Here is a 23,836-nt window from a genome sequence, read left to right as displayed (position 1 = left end):
ATAAAAGAGGAATAGTGGAACTTAGACTTATGATTTCTTCAATTTAGAGAATTCTTGATATATCTCCACCAATACAGATCTCGGCATCTGAGATTTATATGGTTGCCTGGGGCATGAACTTGGCCATGATTACCACCACTAATGTATAAGAGGCAAAACTTGAACTCAGATGCCACTGACACCAAGCCTGATCTGTGTCATGATGTTTGCAAGAGCAAATAAGATATTGAGAATGACATCTGTATTCAAATATTTTCATTCATTTAAAAATATTTAGCCCTCTAGTCAAACTACAAGTGCTCAATCTTATTTTTATAACATTCTTATCACTATACACCCTTGAGCATTTCTGATAGATAAGGTTACAATTCTAACATTCTATGATCCTGAGACTGTTCACCAGAGCCAAAAAAAATGAAAACTCATGATGTAATCAAGATTATCAGCAAAGTAAGACTGTTCTATGAGCCATTTCTGTTTTTGCTTTATATTTTACCATGTATTATACATACAATATAGCTTAGTAATACAGTAAATTCTCTAGTCAAGAATTAAGATTAGCCAAATTATTTTGATTGTATCACTAAATATACTACATCTAAATTACACATTTTCAAGTAATTGAACAACACAAGTGATACTGAAAAGAACTTCAAAAAGATTATAGAGTTATATAATACATTAAAGGATAATACTATGGAATATCATAAGTACAGAGAATATTAAATTCAAATAAGTAGGTTCAATTACTGTTGCAGATCGGTGGACAGAGTACCAATCTTGGAGTTAGGAAGAGCCAAGTTCAAATCTAACCTCAGATATTTACTAGCTGTATGACAGTCACTTAATTTCTCTGTGCCTCAGTTTTAATACTTGAATACACTTCAGTATAGAGTCATAACAATACATGTTTTGCAGGGTTGTTGTAAAAATGAAATGAGATATTTGTTAAGCATTTACTAGAGTGCCTAGCATAGAGGAGACATTATATAAATGCTTATTCTGTTCTACAAGTTGATAATTTGAATTTTTAATAATTAATTTGACTTACTATTAAAATCTTCTATATCAGTAACCCAGAACACTTACAGCGATATCCCAACACCCTTATCTTTAAAAAATACAGAGAGGAAGGATAAGAATATTCTCACCAACTGAAGAAGATAAGATTAATTAGATGCTGACTTCACCACAAAGAGAAAAACTAATGTACTAATACTCACTGATTCTCCCAAAAGGTGATCTAGCAGAAATTGGAGAGGTAATAAAACTTACCCAGAGACAACTAACTCATGATTGTCTGAATACCAAATTTGGAATATGGTGTTGGTAGGCAGTGTCTCTCCTTCAGATTAACAAAAATGGTAACTTGACATAATATGTTTCTGTAATACAAGCATTTTTAAAATGCTACCTTGGCATTGAGTATACAAGAAGTGTTACATTTTGTCCTTCCACTCCACCACAGAAGTAACTATTGCCTTATTGAAACAATATATAACCCTCAGGAACCTAGTCAGAGTTCTGCATACAAAAGGAGCTCAATATTTGATAAAGTAAAAAACTGAAATTAATTTTTAAATGACCAAAAAGCTTACTTTTTGCATAGGAAAGGCAAAGGCAAAGCACTATAGCTGGTTTTACTTTCAAGAAGAAACATCACCATCTTGTGGAATTTTAAGATACTGTTCTTCTGAGACTATTTTTTTTGCCATGTTATTTTCTCAATTACTGTGATATAGAAGCTAATTAGCTTTGATTAGCAGAGTTTCAAGTGACAGAATGCCATATAACAGAATTTATGGTCATTAACACAAAAATGACCCCAAGAATATTTTAGTACAGAGTAAGAAGATACTAAGGACAGATATCTAATAATTCTTTTTACAAATAAGATCATGCCATAATAGGGGGGAAAAAGTCTCTACATCAGTAGAATGAAGCTCAAATCATACTTTCAACCTTTCTCAGATATGCAATCATTGGCAAGTCAGTTTCTCTAAGCTTGCTTCCTCATCCATGAAATGGTGACAATTCTAAAACAATTACAGATTATAATGAGAAGAAGCATGTGGTATAAAAAGATGGATATTTTGATTCAGAAAGCTTGGATTCAAACCCAGCTCTTCCACTTCTTACCTACCTGTATGACCCTGGGCAAATCACTATACTTAAAACATTCTGGGCCTCAGTGTCCTCATCTGTAAAATAAGGGAGAGTTGGACCAAATGACCTCTGATTCTATGATACTGATATGCTCTGTAAACCTGAATATGCTATGTCAATATAAGGTATTATAAAGAACAGTATTTTAACACTATGTTACTCAAACAAAAAAAAAAAAGTCTAAATCACCAAAGGCCATTCTTATTACTCTTAAATTCTCACTTGCTTGAAAATCCACCTACTGATTGATTCCTTCTGTCATTAAATGTTCAGACATTTTATATCTGCCTTACTAAAAATACTTAAATGTGAAATTCAAAATCTGGAAGAATAATAAAGAATTTTTAAATGCTTAAAATAAGAACTCTCCCAAACTTAATAAATGCAATGACTTAGTAAAAGTCAATGAACCTAATTAAATGTGATGTTATTATATCAATAGTATACATGCCCATATGCATATACCATCTCATTTCCAAAAAAAGCCTTCAACATTATTCAAATAAGCACAAAAATTTATACCATGTATATGTGCATGTGTATATGCATAACTACCAGACGACAAATTAACCAGTGCTCAGTGTTCCGGTTAACTGAATGCCTTAACTATGTAGAAAATCCTTTTTGCTTATAGACCTTTGTTTTTCTAATTTTATCTTATATTAAGGTTATCCTGAATATCATGTCACCTTTTTTTTTTTTTAACAATTTAGAATTTTACAAGATATTAAAGTTACACATAAAGCAGAGAGATTGTGCTGATTACAGAATGTACCCTAAGTTGTTTTTAAAATAAAAACACTAAATTAGGATTGGAAAGAATCTTAGAGATCATTTAGTCCAACTGTCTTATCATTTCAGATAAGGTGAAGAAATGAAATTTGGCTTCTTAAGTTATGGCTAACTAAGATTTTACCACATTATTATTGTAAAGTTTTAAAACATAAAATATTAAAATAACAATTACTAATCAAAGTAATTAAATATATCTTTATGAAAAGTATAAAATAAGTGACCAAAAATCTTATTGGGATAAAGGGAAATATGCAATGTATAAATATTTCAGCACAACTTAATATTTCCAATCTCCTTCCAGAGTATGCAGTTCAACATATCAGTTTTAGAGCAAATGCTATGAACTTTTAAAAATTTATCTTTTTCAAAAATTATCGTGAAATAATTCCATAAGTAGTATCTCTTCTACAAAGATACAAATCCTACTTTATCATTGTTAATGTTTACTCCTGAAAATTTTAGATCATAATTCTCATTCCACCCTAATGAAACCATTTCAATTCACATAGAAACAGGAGTAAGCTTCCCTATTTTAATCAATGATTCTAACCAAAGAAAAGTGATTCCTGAGATCCACACACAATAAACTTTTTACATTACAGTTGATGGTGTTTTGAATTACAAAACACAGAAAAACCTTGTGAAGGATAATGATAACATACTTTAGTATACACATAAATACTTAAAACCATACATCTGCTTTTCTTCATTGATATAATATGGAAACACAAGCTATTTTATTGAAATATTCAATGACAATACTGCCATCTAAAGGCAAACCTATGAAAAATGTAGATTGTGCTTTTATTCTATATATCAAGTTATAAAATTAGTTTTTAAATCATATGCAATATAACTACTTCTGAAAAATATAATGAAATTCCCTCATATTATATATTTATTTAAGCAAACTAGAAAAGAGTAGTGAACTTGTTTCAAAACAAGCATGCCAAATTACAATATCATTATCTCTTAAGTACTTTTATTTGACACCAATTAAAATAGCATCAAGCCAACTTGATACAGATGCTTGTAACTATTTGTTGATTCAAAACCAAAAAAAAAATTACTTTTAAAAATTAAAAGAAAAGTTAGTGGTAAAATAAAAAATATCAAATATCCAAATATACATTCTATTATATTAAGGTAAAAACACTTCAAAAGAGAAATCAAAACTTTAGAACTTAACTTTAATATTTTCAAAATGCTCAAAAGAAAAAATTATGTTAAACTTTTATATCTCAAAAAGAATTCTAATGTGATCATATTACCACATTTTGAAAGAAAAATATTTGCCATATTTCATATTGTGAGAATAAGGCAAAGACAAGGAAGGGAATTTAAATTCCATCATCTTCAGGAAGGGAAAACTCAAATTGTTACTTAGAGTCCAAGAATAAAATATTTTCGACACTTTATATATTAAATCTTAGTGTTCTTTCCATGTTTTTCAAAATTTTACAGTTAGCTATCAAATTTAGCCAAATAAGACAATATCTAAGAGTTAGAATTTTTCATTTAGAAGTGTGAAAAATACCCTCACTTTTAGTCACAAATTTAGTTAAAAATTATGCAACTGGGCAGCTAGGTGGCACAGTGGATAGAGAATCAGCCCAGAAGTCAGGACTTGAGTTCAAATCTGGCTTCAGACACTTAACACTGCCTTGTGATCCTGGGCAAGTCACTTAACCTCCAATTGCCTTAGCGCCCCCACCCAAAAGAAAGTTATGTAATTATTTTTCTTGCCTCTTTCAGAATCCATTCACTAATAATATGTCCTTTTAGATCCACAATTAAGAATACTTAATGGATAACATTGACAATTTTTTATGTTGTCAATCTCCATATATTTTATTCAACACCACAAATCGTTTTCTTAACGTAACAAAAATTCTGAGACTTTTCTTTTTTTTTTTTAATTAGTTTTTTATTTACAAGATATATGCATGGGTAATTTTTCAACATTGACAGCTGCAAAACCTTTTGTTCCAATTTTTCCCCCTTCTTCCCCCTCCCTCTCCCCCAGATAGCAGGTTGACCAATACATATTAAATATGTTAAAGTATAAGCTAAATACAATATATGTATACGTGAGACTTTTCTTAAAGTTTTAATAAGCAAGCAATGTCAATATAATTTTCAGTGTTGAGTCAAATATCAACAATATATGTCCGAATTGTATAGTTAAGCAAAATACTTGGCATCAAGGCTTGCATTTTCATCTTTATTTTGTTTTTCAACTGACCACATGTACCCAAATAAGTTTATAGTAAGGTGTCTTTCAAAAGGACCTTTTAGTAGCTCGTGATCTCTTAATGTTACAGTACTACATATAAGCAGCTGTTAAATTATGTGCTTTTTTTTTTATAAATCAATATTTGAAAAGCTTCTTAGTTTTGAATTAAAGTATATTTGCTTCATTTACAAAGAAAAAATAAGCAATATTATGAATACAGCACAATTAAAAATGTACACACAATAATATAAAAGTTTTCCATCAAACACGTAGCATGTATACTTACAAATTTGTTTTCCTGCATGTATATTTTCTGCAACTTCAGACAGCCCTTAGCTATAACAATCATTCCTTCATCTGAGATCTTGTAACACTGGCCAAAATGAATATCTTTCAGATGTTTGCACTTTGAACCCAGCTGTAAAGAAAAAGACTCAGTTGAATTTTTTTGTTGTAGTGGTAGTGGTTGTTTTTGAGGAAATAGACTGGTAGTAATGAAGATGCAACTTTTATTATTATTATATCTACATATTTTTTTGCATACAACAAGCAACTTATCCTGTGTCAAAATGTGCCAATGAAACAATTATTTCTAATTTAAAAAAAAAATTAAGTCTGTATCCTATCATTATAAAAACCAACATTTTTCAATACATTCATTCTAAACTCCTTCCTAAGGTGCTTACCTTGCAGCACCTATGTGCCAATAATTTTTGAAAGTTTAATATTTATGTTGTTTTACTTGAGTCCTCAACATTAGTTATAATTAACTTAAACTTGTACCTAAGTACACAGGAAAATTTAAAGTCATAAGTGAAGTTTAAAGAAAAAAAATTATTTAAGTTAATGATAAAAAGTAGAACTAATGACTAGAATTTATTCTTTAAAAGACTGATGAGCAATAGAATACTAAAATTTACTTTAAAACAATGAGAATTTCAGTTGTCTACTGTTGACAAACAAGTATTTATCGAACATCTATTATGTGCAAAACACATCACCATGTGCTGTTATAGGGGCACAAAGAAATAACACTGACCAATGTGTGTGGTTATTTTATCTGTATTCAATGCTTCAAAAGTTAAAGTTGGTGATAAAATTGAGAAAATGGAAACATGCTAGGACACAGAGGATCCAAGACCCTTTATAAAAACTCAGAGTTTTGAAATGCATCACTACAATATGAGCTAGAAAAAAACTCACTTCTAGATTCTCCCAATCCAGGAATCTATAGAGGAAGCCTCAATATTCTAGAGATCTCAAGCCAGCCAAGCCACATATGGAATGCAAAGAGCAGATCCATGAAACATGAAGATCAAGGCACATTTAGCACCTCTGACTACTCAGATGCATGACCTAGCCCAAGCTTTCCCCAAGGTTTTAGGAGTCTAATTAGGAAGAGAAATTTTCATCCTTTAGGACATTCCAGATGAGTCCAGTTTGGCATTCCCTTATTGAGCTGGAGCTGAGCTGATGCACTCTCTAAGACCACAGTCTAGCTTGAAAGAAGATGTTGGGTCCTTGGGGCAAGTCCAGAGCAATTTTCAGGCTTAAACCTAAGAAAGCCTGAACCTGGATAAGGTTTAATAGAACCCAAGAATAGATGCCAAGAGAAAAGTATAAGAGTTCCTGAAATGCTAGGAACTCAGCATTGAATAGACGACCTTGATCTTAGCAGTAAAGGCATTCCCCTCCCTCCCCTCTCCCCCCCCCTCCCCCCCAAGGAAAGGAGGAGGACGCTAAACAGAACCTATAGCAGAAAGATAAGTTCCCTTGAAGGACCTCCAAAAAAACTCCAAGAATCTAAAAATGGGTTCAAGTACCAAGGAGTTACAATAAAAATCAAGAGGCATAGTAACTGCTACTCTAAGGAGATGAGATCTTGAAAGGATTATCCAAAATGGAAGCAAAAACAAGATAAAGGTTTACAACCAAGGATAACCTATCTACAGAGCAAAATGATAACTAGAATAATTTACACAATGAGATCATTACAAATAAAAACAACCATGAAAGACTTATAACTCTTGATGAATGCAATGATAAATCATAGATTCAAAAGAATGAGACTGAAACAAGACACTCACTTTCTGAGTTAATTTATCATTTTAACTTTCTTCAATTTTAACTGCCAATTTCTGAAAAGAATAACAAATTTAAAAAAAAAATAAAAGTTATCTAACCCAACCATACTACCAATGACCAAACCATAACAGGAAAGAAAATTAGCATTTGAGTTTCAGAGACAAACATTTACTTGGATACAAACAACAACATACTCTCCCCTTCTAATACCCTTCTAGTTCAACAGTATCACAAACCAGAGTGGGACTATATTTCAAGACACTGCTAATCATCAAGAATTTACAATACTTCACATTTCTAGTATTTTGAAAGAAAACCATTAAGGGTCTGATTAAAGTTGAAAAGCAGACCTAGGTGAAATTTAATATACTTCTCTCATCCATGCTAATCTGGCTTGCAGCAAAATCCAAGGCTACGTTTAGATATACAGAAGAGTGACCTATTTGAAATGGTGGAGTAAGTTTCCACACTGTAAAGTCCAGGTGCCAATGAAGTTATAGAACATCAATTCAATTCAACTCAATCAAAAAATTTAATTTTAATATAAAGCATACAGTTACCCAAACTATTAGTTACGAGTGTGTGTGTGTGTGTGTGTGTGTGTGTAGACTTTTTGTTTTTTAGTTAAGTGGATTTCTGGGATTCTATTTTAAATTTTGTGTCTATGTCTCTGCTTTGACAATGCTAAATTTATCAATAATAAAAGGAAAGAAAATTCCTCACTCACTAACCCTCAGAAGAAAAGAAGTCTTAGTAAATATGAGAGGGTTACTATTTTGAGACAAAACCTAGTGATATTGACACATTATTTGCATGGATAAATACACATAAATATGTATTTATGTAAATTCTTATTTAGCAAGGCTTAGATAAATGTTATAAATGAAAAAAAGTACAATAAAAAAAACGTATTTGGAAAAATAAAATACTACTTTAAAAAAGAATAGTAATTCTATTTTCCATTCCCATGTTACTGGTTTGTTACTGCTATCTACATATGAAAGAAAACCTGAAATTAAACCTAATCATTTTACTTTCAAACCACACAAAATGAAATTTTCATGTTAAGTTGTATAAATTGTACAACTACAAAATCATTTTATTATTTAATCCAAAAATAAATTGTATTCATGAGTTTATTGGTAACTTTATATATATATCTTACAACAAAGAGAATATCATGGGGAAAATGCAAAGCCCAAATGCTTTAAAATATGCAACAGTGCTCACTGTCTCTTTCTCTGTCATTCTCTCTTTGTATGAACATTTCCATGCACTTACATATACAGATAGATAACATGTATATATGTATGCATCACTCAATAACATCATAAATTCTGTTTCTGGAATTACATTGCCTTAAAATCTAACTTTATCCTAATATATTACATGACTTTCTGACTGGGTATAGAACAAACTCATCTTAGCTAATTTCAATGAACCCCTCACTGGAACAAAGCAATCCTTTTATTCCTCTCTTGACATCTATCCCACTGTCCAAAAGCAGCAATTGTAAAACTTTTTCTCTCTCCTCAAGATCCCAAATCACAATCTTTTCATTTCATTTCAGCAGATGACCTTGTTTCACTTATTATGGAAATATAAGCCATTTGACATTAACTTCCATTAAGAGTCAAACTCGATGAAAAATCTACCTACTACTTTTAAAAGCACAGGAGTGGAGGGAGAAGCCAAGATGGAAGAGGGGACACATGCTTCTTTCTGAATTTTCTCCCATGACTCTCACACTAATTACAAAATTCAGCCTCTGAATTAGTTCTGGACTGGCAAAATCGACAAATATTGGTAGTGAAACAAATTATCAGCAGAAGATAATTTCGAAGATCATCAGAATAGGTCTGTTTCAATCCAGCTGGGAGGGAGACAGGCCAAGTGCAAGCAGGCTGAAAACAGACATCAAGTGCAGACAGCAGAGTCCCAGGGAGGTATGGGCTCCATGAAGGAATCGAAAGCAGTGTTGGCTACTCTGCCTTGATTGCAAGCCAGTAGACCAGCAGAGAAGTTATAAAACATCCAACACAAACACAAAAGATCAATAGTGAACCCCTAAACATCAGAATCTCATGGGACCTGGTCACACCCTGGCACCAGGAATGAGTCAGCACTGACCCAGTACATAGCTCACTGTGGCTTGTAGAGGAAGCTTGGAGAATCCCCCTTGTCCTAAAAACAGACCTCAACTAATATAAATAGTAAATAGAATAAAAAAGGAAAAAGAACTCTGACCATAGGTAGTTTTTATGATGAAAGAGAACAGATTTCAAACTCTGAGGAGACTAAAAGCAGATCATCTCAGATGAAGTCCCAAAGGGTGATATAAATTGGTCCTCATACAAGTCTCTTCTAGAAGAAACTAAAAAGTTTCTTAAAAGAGAGCTAGAAGAAAAATGGGGAAAGGAAATAAAAACTGTGCAAGAGGGCTGGAAAATGCAACAGAAAATACTTAGTGAAATGGAAAAAGCATATAACTCATTAAAAGATGGATTTCACAAAATGGAAAAAAAAAAAAAACAACTCCCACAAAAACAAAATTTGTGAAATGAAAATAAACTTCTAAAAAAAAAAAAAAAAAAAAACTTCTAAAGAAGCAGAATTTGTGAAATGGAAAAAAATTCCATAGAACAAAACAACTCATTTGAAAATTCAACTGAACAAATACAAAAAGAAGTTAAAAAAAAAAGTAAATGAAGAAAATAATTCACTAAAAATGAGAACTGAACAAATGGAAATGAATGACTCAATGAGGCAAGAAGAATCAGTCAAGCAAAACCAAAGAAATGAAAAAATAGAAAAAAAAAAAAAAAAACCCATAAAATACCTAACTGGGAAACAACTGACTTGGAAAATAGATCTAGAAGAAACATCTAAGGATTATTGGACTCCCTGAAAACCATGATTAAAAAAAAAAGAGCCTGGACACTATTTTTCAGGAAATCAAAGACAACTGCCCAGATATCACAGAATCAGAAGATAAAATAGCCATTGAAAGAATTCACCAAACACCTCCTGAAAAAAAAACCCAAAATTAAAACTCCAAAGAATATTATAGCTAAATTTCAGAACTATCAGAGCAAGGAAAAAATATTACAAGCAACCAGAAAGAAACAATTCAAATACTGAGGAGCCACAATAAGGATTACCTAGGACCTAGCAGCTTTCATCTTAAAGATCACAGGGCCTGGAATCTGATATTCGGAAAGGCAAAGCATCTTGGAATGCAGCCACAAATAAAATTACCCTGCTAAACTGAGCATTTTCTTTCAAGGAAAAAGATAAGCATTCAACAAAACAGGTGAATTCTATTTATTTCTGATGAAAAAACCAGAGCTAAACAAAAAAAAAAACAAAAAAAAAAATGATCTCCAGATATAGAACTCAAGAGAAGCATAAAAAAGTATTAAAGAAAAGAACTCTTGAGAACTGTATTTCTGTTATGGGTATACATAGAGAGGACATGTATAGTTTGATCTTACTGTATACTATAAAAACAAAACTAGAGGTGGAAAGGGGATTATACTAAAAAAAGGGGAAATTGGAGATAAAATGAGGGAAATTACATCTCAGGAAGAGGAAAAGAAAACCTATTACAATTGAGGGAAAGGGAGAGGGATGAACATTATATGAACCTTACTCTCATCAGATTTGGCTCAAAGAGAAAATATCAGACATATTTAGTTTCACCCAGAAACTTCTCTCACCTTATAGAAAAGTGGAAGGGAAAAGGGGGGAAAGGGAAGGGTTAGACTAAAAATAAGGGAATGCAGAAATAGTAGGAAAAGATATAAGAAAGGGGGAGGGACTCTAATGGGGAAGGACTCCTTGAGGCAAGTCGTGATCATAAGTAAAATCCTGGGGAGGAGGGAAAGGGGAAAAGGAAAGAAAAAAGTATAATTTGGGGTTAATAAGATGGCATGAAATACAGTGTTAGTAGTTTTAACCATAAATGTGACTAGGGTGAACTCTCCCATAAAGTGAAAGTAGAGAGACTGGATTAAAAGCCAGACCCTGCAATATGTTGTTTACAAGAAACACATTTAAAGCAGGGTGATACATACAGAGTAAAGGTAAAAGGCTGGAGCAGAAACAATTATGCTTCAGGTGAATTAAAAAAGCAGGGATAGCCATCCTGACCTCAGATCAAGCAAAAGCAAAAATTGATCTAATTAAAAGAGATAAGGAAGGAAATTATATCTTGCTAAAGGATAACATAATGAAGCAATATCAATACTAAACATATATGCACCAAGTGTGTACCATCTAAATTCTTAAAGGAGAAGTTAAGAGAGCTATAAGAAGAAATAGACAACAAAACTATAATAGTGGGAGATCTCAACCTTGCTCATCAGAACTAGATAAATCAAACCACAAAATAAATAAGAAAGAAGTTAAAGATGTAAATAGAATACTAGAAAAGTTAAGTATGATAGATGTTTGGAGAAAATTGAATGAAGATAGAAAGTAGTTTACTTTTTTTCTTGGCAGTTCATGGAAACTATGCAAAAACTGACCATATATTAGGACATAAAGACCTCAAAATCAAATGCAAAAAGGCAGAAATAGTAAGTGCATTTTTTTCAGATCATAATGTAATAAAAATTACATTTAATAAAAGGCCAGGGAAAAAGAGACCAAATATAACTGGAAACTAAATAACCTCATCCTAAAGAATGAATGGGTGAAAGCAGCAAATCATAGACACAATCAATAATTTCATCCAAGATAATGACAATAATGAGACAACATACCAAAATTTGTGGGATGCAGCCAAAGCAGTTAATAAGGGGAAATTTTATATCTCTAGATGCTTACTTGCATAAAATAGAGAAAGAGAAATTGATGAATTAGGCTTACAACTAAAAAAAACTAGAAAAAGAACAAATTTAAAATCCCCAAATACCAAACTGAAAATTCTAAAAATAAAAGGAGAGATTAATAAAATTGAAAGTAAAAAAACAAACATTGAATAAATAAAACTAAGAGTTGATTTTATGAAAAAAACAACAAAATAGACAAACCTTTAGTTAATTTGATTAGAAAAATAAAGGAGGAAAATCAAATTGTTAAGTCTCAAAGCTGTAAAAGGAGAACTTTCCACTAATGAAGAGGATATTAGAGCAATAATTTGGAGTTATTTGCCCAACTTTATGACAATAAATTTGATAACCTAAGTGAAATGAAGGAATACCTACAAAAATATAGATTGCCCAGATTAACAGAAGAGGAAATAAATTACTTAAATAATCCCATTTTAGAAAAAGAAATAGAACAAGCTATCAACTCCCTAAGAAAAAATCCCCAGGACCAAATTGATTTACATGTGACTTCTAATAAACATTTAAAGAACAATTAACTCCAATATTATATAACCTATCTGAAAAAATAGGAAAGGAAGGACTCCTACCAAATTCCTTTTGTGATACAGATATGGTACTGATATCTAAAGTAGGCAGGGCAAAAACAGAGAAAGGACATTATAGACCAATCTCCCTAATGAATATTGATGCAAAAATCTTAAATAAAATATTAGCAAAGAGATTAAAGAAAATCATCGGTAGGAAAATATACCCTGACCAAGTAGGATTTATACCAGGAATACAGGGCTGGTTCAATATTAGGAAAACTATCAGCATAATTGACTATATCAATAACCAAACTAACAAAAACCATATATCAATAGATACAAAAAAAGCATTAGATAAAATCTAACACCCATTCTTATTAAAAACACTAGAAAGCATAGAAATAAATGGACTTTTCCTTAGTTAGTAGCATCTATTTAAAACCATCAGTAAGCATCATATGTAATAGGGATAAACTGAAACCATTCCCAGTAAGATCAGAGGGGAAACAAGGTTACCTACTATCACCATTACTATTCAATATTGTATTAGAAATGCTAGCTTTGGCAATAAGAGAAGAAAAATAGATTAAGTAATGAGGAAATGAGGAAATTATCACTCTTTGCAGATGATATGATGGTATATTTAGAGAACCTTAGGAATAACTAAAAACTATTAGAAATATTCAACAACTTTAGCCAAGTTGCAGGATACAAAATAAATCCACATAAATCATCAGCATTTTTATATATCACTAAAAAAATTCAACAGCAAGAGACACAAAAAGAAATTCCATTTAAAATCACTGTCAATAGTATAAAATACTTGGGAATCTATCTGCCAAGGGAAACTATATGAACAAAAATATTAAACACTTTCCACACAAATAAAGTAGATCTAAACAATTGGGAAAATATCAAGTTACCTAAACCAATCTATTTATTTAGTGCTATATCAATCAAACTCCCAAGAAACTTTTACTGACCTAGAAAAAATAATAACAAAATTCATCTGTTTAATCTCAGTTTACGTCTCAGATTTGTATAGGAGGAAGGAATTTGTGATCAAAGAAGAACTAGAGATCATTACTATCACAAAACTAATGCAGACAAGATTAGAAGAGAAACAATAAACTGGGAAAACATTTTTACAGTCAAAGCTTCTGATAAAAGCCTCATTTCTAAAATATGTAGAGAATTGACTCAAATTTATAAGAATTCAAGCCATTCTCCATCGATAAGTGGTCAAAGAATATGAGCAGACAATTTTCAGATAAAGAAATTTTAATTAATCCTAGCCAAAAGAAAAGGTGTTCCAAATCACTATTGATCAGAGAAATGAAAATTAAGACAACTCTGAGATACCACTATATACCTTCATATTGGTTAAGATGACAGGAAAAGATAATAACTAATGTTGGAGGGGATGTGGGAAAACTGGGACACTGATATATTGTTGGTGGAGGTGTGAATAGATCCAGCCATTTTGGAGAACAGTTTGAAACTATGCTCAAAAATTTATCAAACTGTGCATACCCTTTGACCCAGCAGTGTTTCTACTGAGTTTATATCTCAAAGAGATTTTTAAAGGTTTTCAGAAAGGGATTCACATGTGCAAAAATGTTTGTGGCAGCCCTTTTTTATAGTGCCAAGAAACTGGAAACTGAGTGGATGCCCATCAACTGGAGAATGGCTGAGTAAGTTGTGGTATATGAATGTTATGGAATATTATTGTTTTGTTAAGAAACGACCAGCAAGATAATTTCAGAGAGGCTTGGAGAGACCTACATGAACTGATGCTAAGTGAAATGAGCAGAACCAGGAGATTATACACGGCAACAAGACTATGTAACGATCAATTATGATAGACATAGCTCTCTTCAACAATGAGATGATTCAAACCAGTTCCAATTGTTCAGTGATGAAGAGAGCCATCTACACCCAGAAAGAGTGAACTGAGTGTAGAACACAACATAGCATTCTCACTATTTTTTATTATTTTTACTGTTTATTTGTTTGCTTGCATTTTGTTTTCTCTCAGTTTTTTTTTCTTCCTTCTTGATCCCTTTTTCTTGTGCAGCAAGATAACTATATAAATATGTATACATATGTAGGATTTAACATGTATTTTAACATATTTAACATGTATTGGACTACCTGCCATCTAGGGGAGGGAGTGGAGGGAAAGGGGATAATTTGGAACAGAAGGCTTTGCAAGGGTCAATGTTGAAAAATTACCCATGCATATGTTTTGTAAATAAAAAGCTTTAATAAAAAAAAATAATAATAAAGAAAAAAAAAATTATCTACTTTGATTGTCTTTTCCTCTCATTCACTTTTCAACCCTTTGTAATCTGACTTCTGACCTAAAATTATTCAATTGAAACTGCTTCCTACAAAGTTATTAATGAGTCTCTGGCCAAAATTTGCCCTTTTTTTTTTTAACCTCTCTAGTAGGTTACCTTCTCTTGAATACTCTCCACTCTGGGAGAAATGGCAAGAAACTACCAAGAACTCATTCTACTGCAGAGAAAACTCCAATGGACTGGCCACAGCTTAAAACAGTACCTTACAAAAAAATCACAAGGGAGGTACTCAGAGTGGAGGTCCGAAAAAGCATTACAAGGACACTCTTGTGAGACATGGGAGACACTGGTACAGGACCGTCCAGCAAAGCATGCCCACATCAAAGAAGACACTGTGTTCTATAAGACAAAAAAGAACTACAGTAGCCCAAAAGAAATGTGTGATGTACAAACAGAATATATCTCCATTCTGAAAATCATATGCATTATTTGTTCCTGACCTATGATGGAGACTTTGAAGTTCTTATCAGTCTGATCAGCAACAGTTGGACACAATGTATTTGGACCTCAACATAGTGATGTCCTTTTTGTCTCTATTCTTTTAGTGACTTCCAAGATCTATTATTTCTCTTGAGGTCTAATATCATAAACTGCCCAATGGACACTGTGAACTCATATCCACAATATTCTTAAACACAACATATTCAAAACTGAACTTCTTAATCAAAATCTGTATCTTCTTCAAACATTCCCCTTTCTCCTGAGAGCACCATCTTTCCAATCACCCAAGTTCACAAATTCTGAGCTGCTATCAACACTTCACACTCCCTATCATCCACATATATAAACATTGTCAAATCTTATTTCTACTTTCACACCATCTCTCTTATCTGTCCGTCTCTATATTCACAGAGAAAACATAATTCACCATACCGTCATTACCTCTTAAATAGACTATTTTGCAATAGATTAATGGGTCTCGTGTCACAAGTCTCTTCTCTTGCCAATTCATTATTCACACAGCTATCCAAAGAATACCCCTAAAGCACAGGTCTGACCATACCATCCCCCTCCTCAAATTCCAATTTCCCTTTTGCCTCTAGGTCAAATACGAACTCTTTTGGTTCATATTTAAAGTTCATCAAAGGTGAACTTCAATCTAGCTTTCCAGTCTCCCCTTTTTAGCCATACTGGCCTTCTTGCTACTCTTTATTTGCAATATTTCATCTCTTACTCCCCTTTTTAGCCATACTGGCCTTCTTGCTACTCTTTATATGCAATATTTCATCTCTTAATCTAGTATTTCTTAAGCACTTCCCATGTTCAAATCAGGTACTATGCCTGCTGTTGGGGATACAAGCACAAAGAATGAAACAATAACTACAAAAGGCTTATATTATTGAAGACACATTTTTTAAAAATTATATAAAGCATAAGCATAAAGTAAATATAAACTAATATACACCAAGTAGTTAAATACAAAGCCACAAGTAGTTGGCAGATCAGAAAAAACTTCATACATAAGATAGTACCTAACCTGTATCTTAGAAGATGAGATGAACTCTAGAAGGCAAAAGAAGTACATTCCAAGTACTAGGGACAACCAGAGTAAAAGAGAGATGGGAAATGGATACTACTGAGTGAGGGATGGATGTTGTTAGATTTGGGGTATTAGAAAGGACTTAAGTTCAAAAAACCATCTTCATAGTGTAACATGTGAGACCTTCAATGAACATTGGTATTATTAACAACAATAATATCGTTATTAATAGCATCTGACATTTATATAAAATTTTAAGGCTGTGATATAAATTATATGTGTATGATATAAATTATTCCACTGAGGAAGCCTTAGAATAACAATTTCTATGAGGTTAATTACTAAAAGTATTATTATCCCCATTTAACAGCTCAGAGAAATTAAATCAGTGACCCAAGGATAACTAAACCAATAAACAATGGAGGGAGACTTTTCTTGATTTTAAATCAAGTATTCTTGTTACTCAAAAAGTAAAAATTACTCAATTTAAAATGCCTTAAATGATGCTATAACAAGTCATAATCTTTCTGCAATTTTCTTTTCTCATTTGCAAAATGAAAATAAACTATGCTAGATCTCTAAATCCCTATCAACTCTAAATTTTATTCACCCCCTTCCCCAAGCCTCATAGTTTCCCCAAATTTATGAGAATAATATGCTAGAAGTACTTTGTAAAACTTTAACACATTATACAAAAGACTTATTATTGCATTTCAATTTATAACCTTAACAATCAGTAAATTTTTTATAAAAATTAGTTTGGCTAAATATGCAAAAGTTATTTATCAAGACTATAAAATTAACTTAAAAGTGAATGTGAAATTTGACATGATGACAAATATTTTGGTTTTTATACCATTCACATCTTGGGTTTATTTTCCAAGCTGCTTCTTAGATAATAGAAAAGTGGTCCTTTTTCTTGAGATTTTCTTACAATTATTTTTTCAAACATCTGAGTACTTTGATTTCCTACTTTATGCTATCTACATAGGAATGAATGAGTGATGAGCAGGTGTCTGGTAAATTAAATATATCAAATTAAATACATGGCCATCTGTGTTAAGTGGCATCCCTAAAACTTCACAAGGAATTATATGACATATGATAGGAAAAAGAAGTAAGTCTAGCAATTAAGTCCTTTTGGACAAAAACCAAGAGAGATTTATTTTATACATAATGTTAGTATGTAATGGATTCATGTGCCTACATTATACAATATTGGAAATATGGTAAACTTTATCATGGGACAAATGGGACATTTCTCTTATTAAATACTATAGCTGTAGACAACAACCATAGAGAAAAAAAATCTGAAAATCAGAATACAATACTTGAAGAGGCAATGAAGTATAGTGGAGAGCTGGACTTGGATATCAGGAAGACCTGGGGTCAAGCCCCAACTAGTTTGCATATTATATGTTATTTAACCTTTCAGCGTCCCCAGAAATTTGCTTAAACTACAAGTGAGAAGGTTCCAATCTGCATTGGATGAAGACTTTCCTCACTCAGAGCTTCCTATACAAATGCATAACACAAACTATACTGTATGGAATATAATTTAATCTGTATCAAGTTACAAGGCACTTGTGGATCTTAAAAGTACCATGTCAATGTTAAAGGCAAATATACTGTGGAAACACAGGAAATGCTTCTAAGTAGTACTTATCAAGTAAAACTGGCTACAGTTAAAGCTAATTTTAAAAAGCAAAACTAGCTACAATTAATAAAGCTAATTTAAAAAGTTAAAATTAGTGTCTCACACACTACAACTCAACCAACATTGGTCCCAATGTTCCAAGCTTTAATTTGTGAAGAAATCTGAAACAATTACTCACATACAACCCCAAATCTGAAAGTTTTTTGGTAACTGCTTCAAGTCCTTAATAAATATACAGTTCACATGGGATAATATACAAAAACTGTACCTGCTAATTTACAAATTTAATTTACTAATTAAGTAAATCAGTGTTCTGGTCAAACTATGTAAACCTGATTTTTGCTATTCATATGAAAGCTGCATTATATATTATTTTAAAACATTCCATTTTGTAGCATAAATTTCATAATCTCTCATTTCCTCCAAATTAGAAAAGAAGGGGATACAAAAGATGGCACTATATAATGCTCATTAAAATGAAATCCAAGGGTAAAAAGAAAACAAGGTCTATATGTAATTATGGGAATGGGAAGAATGGGGAGAGAAGAACAGAGTAACATTTCTACTAGAATACCAAATTGATCACAAGTATAGTCTATCTAAGTCACACTGCTTGAATCACAAAGAATGAAACTCTGAAAAAATTAGGTCAATTTGAATAGCATAAATCTACAGACTTCTGTGGGAAGAGTATATTTTTCAAGATCAGCACTAACAGTTAAAAAAAACTGATAATTTACAACAACTAACTTGTCAAGTGTGACTAATAGAGATCAAATTTCAAGAGGTTCCACTTCAAACTCATCATATTGGCAAAGATAATCAAAAAAGGGAAATAACAATTCTTGGAGGAATTGTGGAAAGACAGGTATATTAGTGTGTTAATACACATCACTTAACCCAGTAGTTCTCAAAGTATGGTCTAGAGAATCCTGGGGATCTCTGAAACCCTTTTAGAGGGTCTACAAATTCAAAAATAGTTTTTATTTCCAATATGGGAAATGTCTATAAATATAATCCAGATAAACAAAAACTCTTTGAAAAGATCCTCAATAATTTTTAATAGGATAAAGATACTGAAAACAAAAGTTTGAGAACCATAGTCTTAACCTCTCAATTTTCCAAGCACTTTTATAAAACCTATCAATGTACACTGGAAGAAGTTGTCCTGGAATCACTATACATTAATGAAATCAGCAATACAAATTAAAAAACAAACTTATGTGTTGAAATAATCCTTCTCCTTGCCTGACAAAGCTTTCCAAAGCTCTCTTCTTAACGTGTTATGTCAATCACACTCTTTTAGAAAATGTTTCTTCCTGGGATACAAGCCCACAGTCTAGAGGCAGGTAAAAAAATAAATAGAAGAATTTCTCCCTTTAAAAACTGGTGGTAAAAAGATATGAAGGGACAGCTAAGTGGCCTAGTGGATAGAGCACCACCCCTGATGTCAGGAGGACCTGAGTTCAAATCTGGTCTCAGATATTTAACACTTCCTAGCTGGGTGACCTTGGGCTAGTCACTTAACCCCAATTGCCTCAGCCAAAAAAAAAAGAAAAATAATTTTCAAAATATGATTTGCAAATTATAAACAACTACATGAGAACATGTTATAAATCATTACTAACAAAAGAAAGACAAAATAAAAGTAAACTTTCAATTCATTTTCCTATGAACTGTTAAGAGATTGCCAACAGTCTATATGGGATGAGTTGTGAGAAAAAACAGACACGTAGGCACTTTGGGGAGAACTGTAAAGTAGTTCAACCCTTTGTGGATTTCTATAAAGAATTAGACAAGAAAAGCAATTAAAATGTCTACTTTCTTTGCTCCAGTGATTCAGATAGTAGGCATAAACATAATTAAGTCAAAATTTCCAGATACATAAAAATATTTAGAGTAGCACTTTTTATAGTGCTATATGTATGTATGTATATATATATAAAAGAACCAGAAACAAATTAGGTGCTAAACAACTGGGAAATGGCTGAAAAGATTAGGGTATATGAACATAAAGGAATATTATTGTGAAACTAATCAATACAAGGAATTCTGAAATTTTAATTTCTTTTTCTTTTTTTATTATAACTTTTTATTGACAAAGCATATGTATGGGTAATTTTTTACAACATTATCACTTGCACTCACTTCTGTTCCGACTTTTCCCTTCCCTCCCTCCCCTATATGGCAAGCAGTCTTATACATGTTAAATATGTTATAGTATATCTTAGATACAATATATGTGTGTAGAACCATACAGTTCTCTTGTTGCACAAGAAGAATTGGATTCAGAAGGTAAAAATAACCTGGGAAGAAAAACAAAAATTTAAGTAGTCCATATTCATTTCCCAGCGTTCCTTCTCTGGATATAGCTGATTCTGTTCATCATTGATCAATTGGAACTGGAAATTCTGAAATTTTAAGCCTAAACTGATGCAATCAAAAACAGAACCTAAAAAAATATATACACAATGAACACAATGACCTAAGTAATGGGGAAAAAATTAACGAAGGTCCCGGAGAACAGAAAACAACACATACCTCTTCCCTCACAAAAGAAAAAGTTGGAGATGTCTAAGATAAATTTTACATGCAGGCTCAGACAAAGTGAACATAATGCAAAATTTTTTTTGCCTATTTCTGTTTATCACAGAAGAGAGATCACTCAATTAAGAAAAGATGACAGAAATGATAAATGTACCTACAAAAGATAAGCCTTTTCCTCCAAGAATATTTCAACTTCCCTAAATTATGTATGAAGAGACCTGAGATACCAAAATTATTCTTTATAAACTCTTCCCAATTTTAAGGCATCACATTGTTAAATCTCACATATTTTTTAAAGTAAGATTCGATTTCTATGTTCTATATGAACACTTTATTATAATAATGGCGTAACTGACATATATAGTACAAACAAGATATTACACATAAGATTTACAAATCTTAAAAAGTATTATCATTATTATGCCTTTTTGATAATATCATATTCTCATTGTTATAGAAACATTTGGTGCTTATACTTTTGCTTTTATGGACATGAAACCTTGGACAAAAAATAAAAGTAAAACAATGCTGCTTATGAGTAAATTTTATTTGCTTCACAATTCACATCATAACAGTTTCAAGGAACACATTAAGGTAATAAGTTTGGTCTGCCTACATAAATGGAAAAATTACAATCATATACTTACCCAGTCTCCCTTTCAACCAATATTCATTTACAAGATGACTAGTGAACATTAAAAATAAGAGGTATGACTATAGAACAAAACAAAAACTTGCACAGAGAGTAGTAGGTCAACTGATCTAACTAGTAAAAAACAAATATCTACATACAAATTTGGAAGATTCTACATTTAAATATTTGGCCACTGTTATGAATTTTAATCTTCTAACTTCCAACTACTTTCAAATTATTGCTATAAGAAAATATTTGAGTTAGTATCACTAAATTAATTTTATCAAATATGATGATTACCTGCTTGAGTCCTTCATCAGTTAATTTGTCCTGGTTGCCTACATGTACTTTCTGAAGTAAAGGACAATGAGAAGCAACTGCAATGATAGAGGTGTCAGAAAGTTGTTTGCACCTGTAGGCTGTATACCTAAGTAGTCCAGGACACTTAAATGCTAGAACACACACTCCAGTATCAGACATACTTCGACAATCAGAAATATTGATTTCAGTTATATTTTGACTCCTTGATGCAATTTTTTCCAATAGTTCATCAGTGACCTGCAAAAGAAAAAAAAAAAAAATCAAAATCTCAATGAATTTTTTCCAGTATGAACTTATTATTGTTAATTTTTTTTTTTTGGTTAATTTTCTCCCTTCTTTCTATTTGAATACATGAACTGGCAAGCAGTTAGTATAAGTTAAAAGCACTGAATTTGGAATCAGAGGACCTACGTTCAAATTTTGGCTCTTTTCTTTTGAAAAACTAACTTTTGGCTAGTTACTTAAGCTCTCTAGGCCTAAATATCTTTAACAGTAAAATAAGAAAGTTAAACTAGATGACTCTTTCAGTTTTAATACTATGATCCTATATGGGCAGGTGGGGGAAGGGAAGAGAATGAGAATAGATGATCAGTCAAAAGAGAATCTACTCTACTGAAAAGATGAAATTGATTCTTTACAATTTTTTGTTGATCTTATTTACAATTAGTTGATTGTGTTCTGTAACTGCTTAAGGAATGAACTTAATTCAGAATTCCATTAACCGATAATTGGTTAAGTTTAGAAATTCAGTTCTCTTGCTAATCATTGTTCTATTCTCATCTTGAAAAATTTTGCTATCCATAAGGATACCACCAACCAATCTATTCTTTAGGGATGTCTAATTTGCTGTACAAAGAAGTCTGGTTCATTATCTTTGATCTTGCAAATATCCTCAAAAAATTAACTTTTCTTAGTCACAGAAGGGAAGGAGGTGGCTGTTGTTGGCCTCTCATTTCCAACCAATCATATTCTTCCTTGTACCTCAGCTAAGTAATCAGCAATGTTATACACTCAACCACATGATGTCATTTCCCTTGTTCTATTGTTGGCTTTGTTCTCCCAAAATCTAATAGGGAAGCTAATTTTTTTTTTTTTTTTTTTTTTTTGCTCACGGCTTTTGGCCAAAAACTGAGGTAGCAACTGACCCATCTTATTCTTAGGTTTCACACACTGTGAATAAAATCTTACCTCACTTGGAAAAACATTCTTCAATCTATCTTTTTATTCATTTCCACTTGTGACCCTATCATATTGGTATGTAATAGGTATATTCTATTTGACAAATGGTCAAATGATAGGCACAATTTCAAAAGAATTATATACCAACAACCTCCCAAAAATTCAAAATGTTAATAGAGAAAAAAAACAAAAACAAAATATCCCTGAAGAATCACCTTACAACCATCAATATCTGCAAAGCAAACATAAAGGGAAAAGAAAAAATTTATTGTTGGAGGGGCTAAGTGGGAAAATAGGAATCCTAATGCACGACTGGCAAGCTATGAAACTGGCTATGAAAACTATTTGTAGTATGCAATAAAAATTACCAAATTGTTCTTGAGATTCAGATATTCCCCTCTTAGAATCACCCTCCCATGGAACGTGACAATGGGAAAAGACTGACATGTGCAAAAATATTCATAGCAGTATTATGAAGACAAAAAGTAGGAAACAAACCATGTGCTCATCAAATGGAAAATAGCTAGCTGAATAACAAACTGTGGTATACAAAGATTATGCACAACAACGATAAAAAAATGAAAATGTACCTATGTTGGAAGTGTGAATTTGTCCAACCACTCTAATATATAAAGCCACTATGTGTGGAAATTGCATTACAACTTATCAATGAACAAATTTCCCAAAGTACAAAAGTTAATTAATTTAACTCCCTAAATTTCCTAATTTCCTCTCAAAAATATGTTGCATATGGCATAATGCAATAAGTGATGGATATGGAGTCAGAAAGACATCATTTTAAATCTTGGCTCAGATACTATCTGTATGATCCTAAGTCACTCACTTATCTCTAGATACCTCAAGTTTCTCATATGAAGTTAATAATAGCACTTATCTCTAAGGATTGTTGTGAGAATTAATTAAAAAATATTTGTATAGCACTTCACAAACCTTAAAGCACTTTATAAATGCTAGCTATTATTATTACTACCTTTGAATGAGGCCAGGTGA

At 31.9% G+C, this 23,836-nt stretch overlaps 1 protein-coding gene across 1 annotated transcript in view; it reads right to left on the bottom strand.

Annotated features, from left to right (window-relative positions):
- Positions 1 to 23,836, bottom strand: part of FBXL17 (F-box and leucine rich repeat protein 17) — a 495,113-nt gene that overhangs the window by 458,831 nt on the left and 12,446 nt on the right. The window contains 2 exon segments of the mRNA XM_031968710.1: positions 5,484 to 5,615; positions 21,626 to 21,883. Of these exon segments, the coding sequence (XP_031824570.1) occupies positions 5,484 to 5,615; positions 21,626 to 21,883 (390 nt within the window).

The sequence above is a fragment of the Sarcophilus harrisii genome, chromosome 1 (assembly GCF_902635505.1).
Source record: "Sarcophilus harrisii chromosome 1, mSarHar1.11, whole genome shotgun sequence".
NCBI lineage: Eukaryota > Metazoa > Chordata > Mammalia > Dasyuromorphia > Dasyuridae > Sarcophilus > Sarcophilus harrisii.
This window is presented reverse-complemented; position numbering and strand designations above follow the sequence as displayed.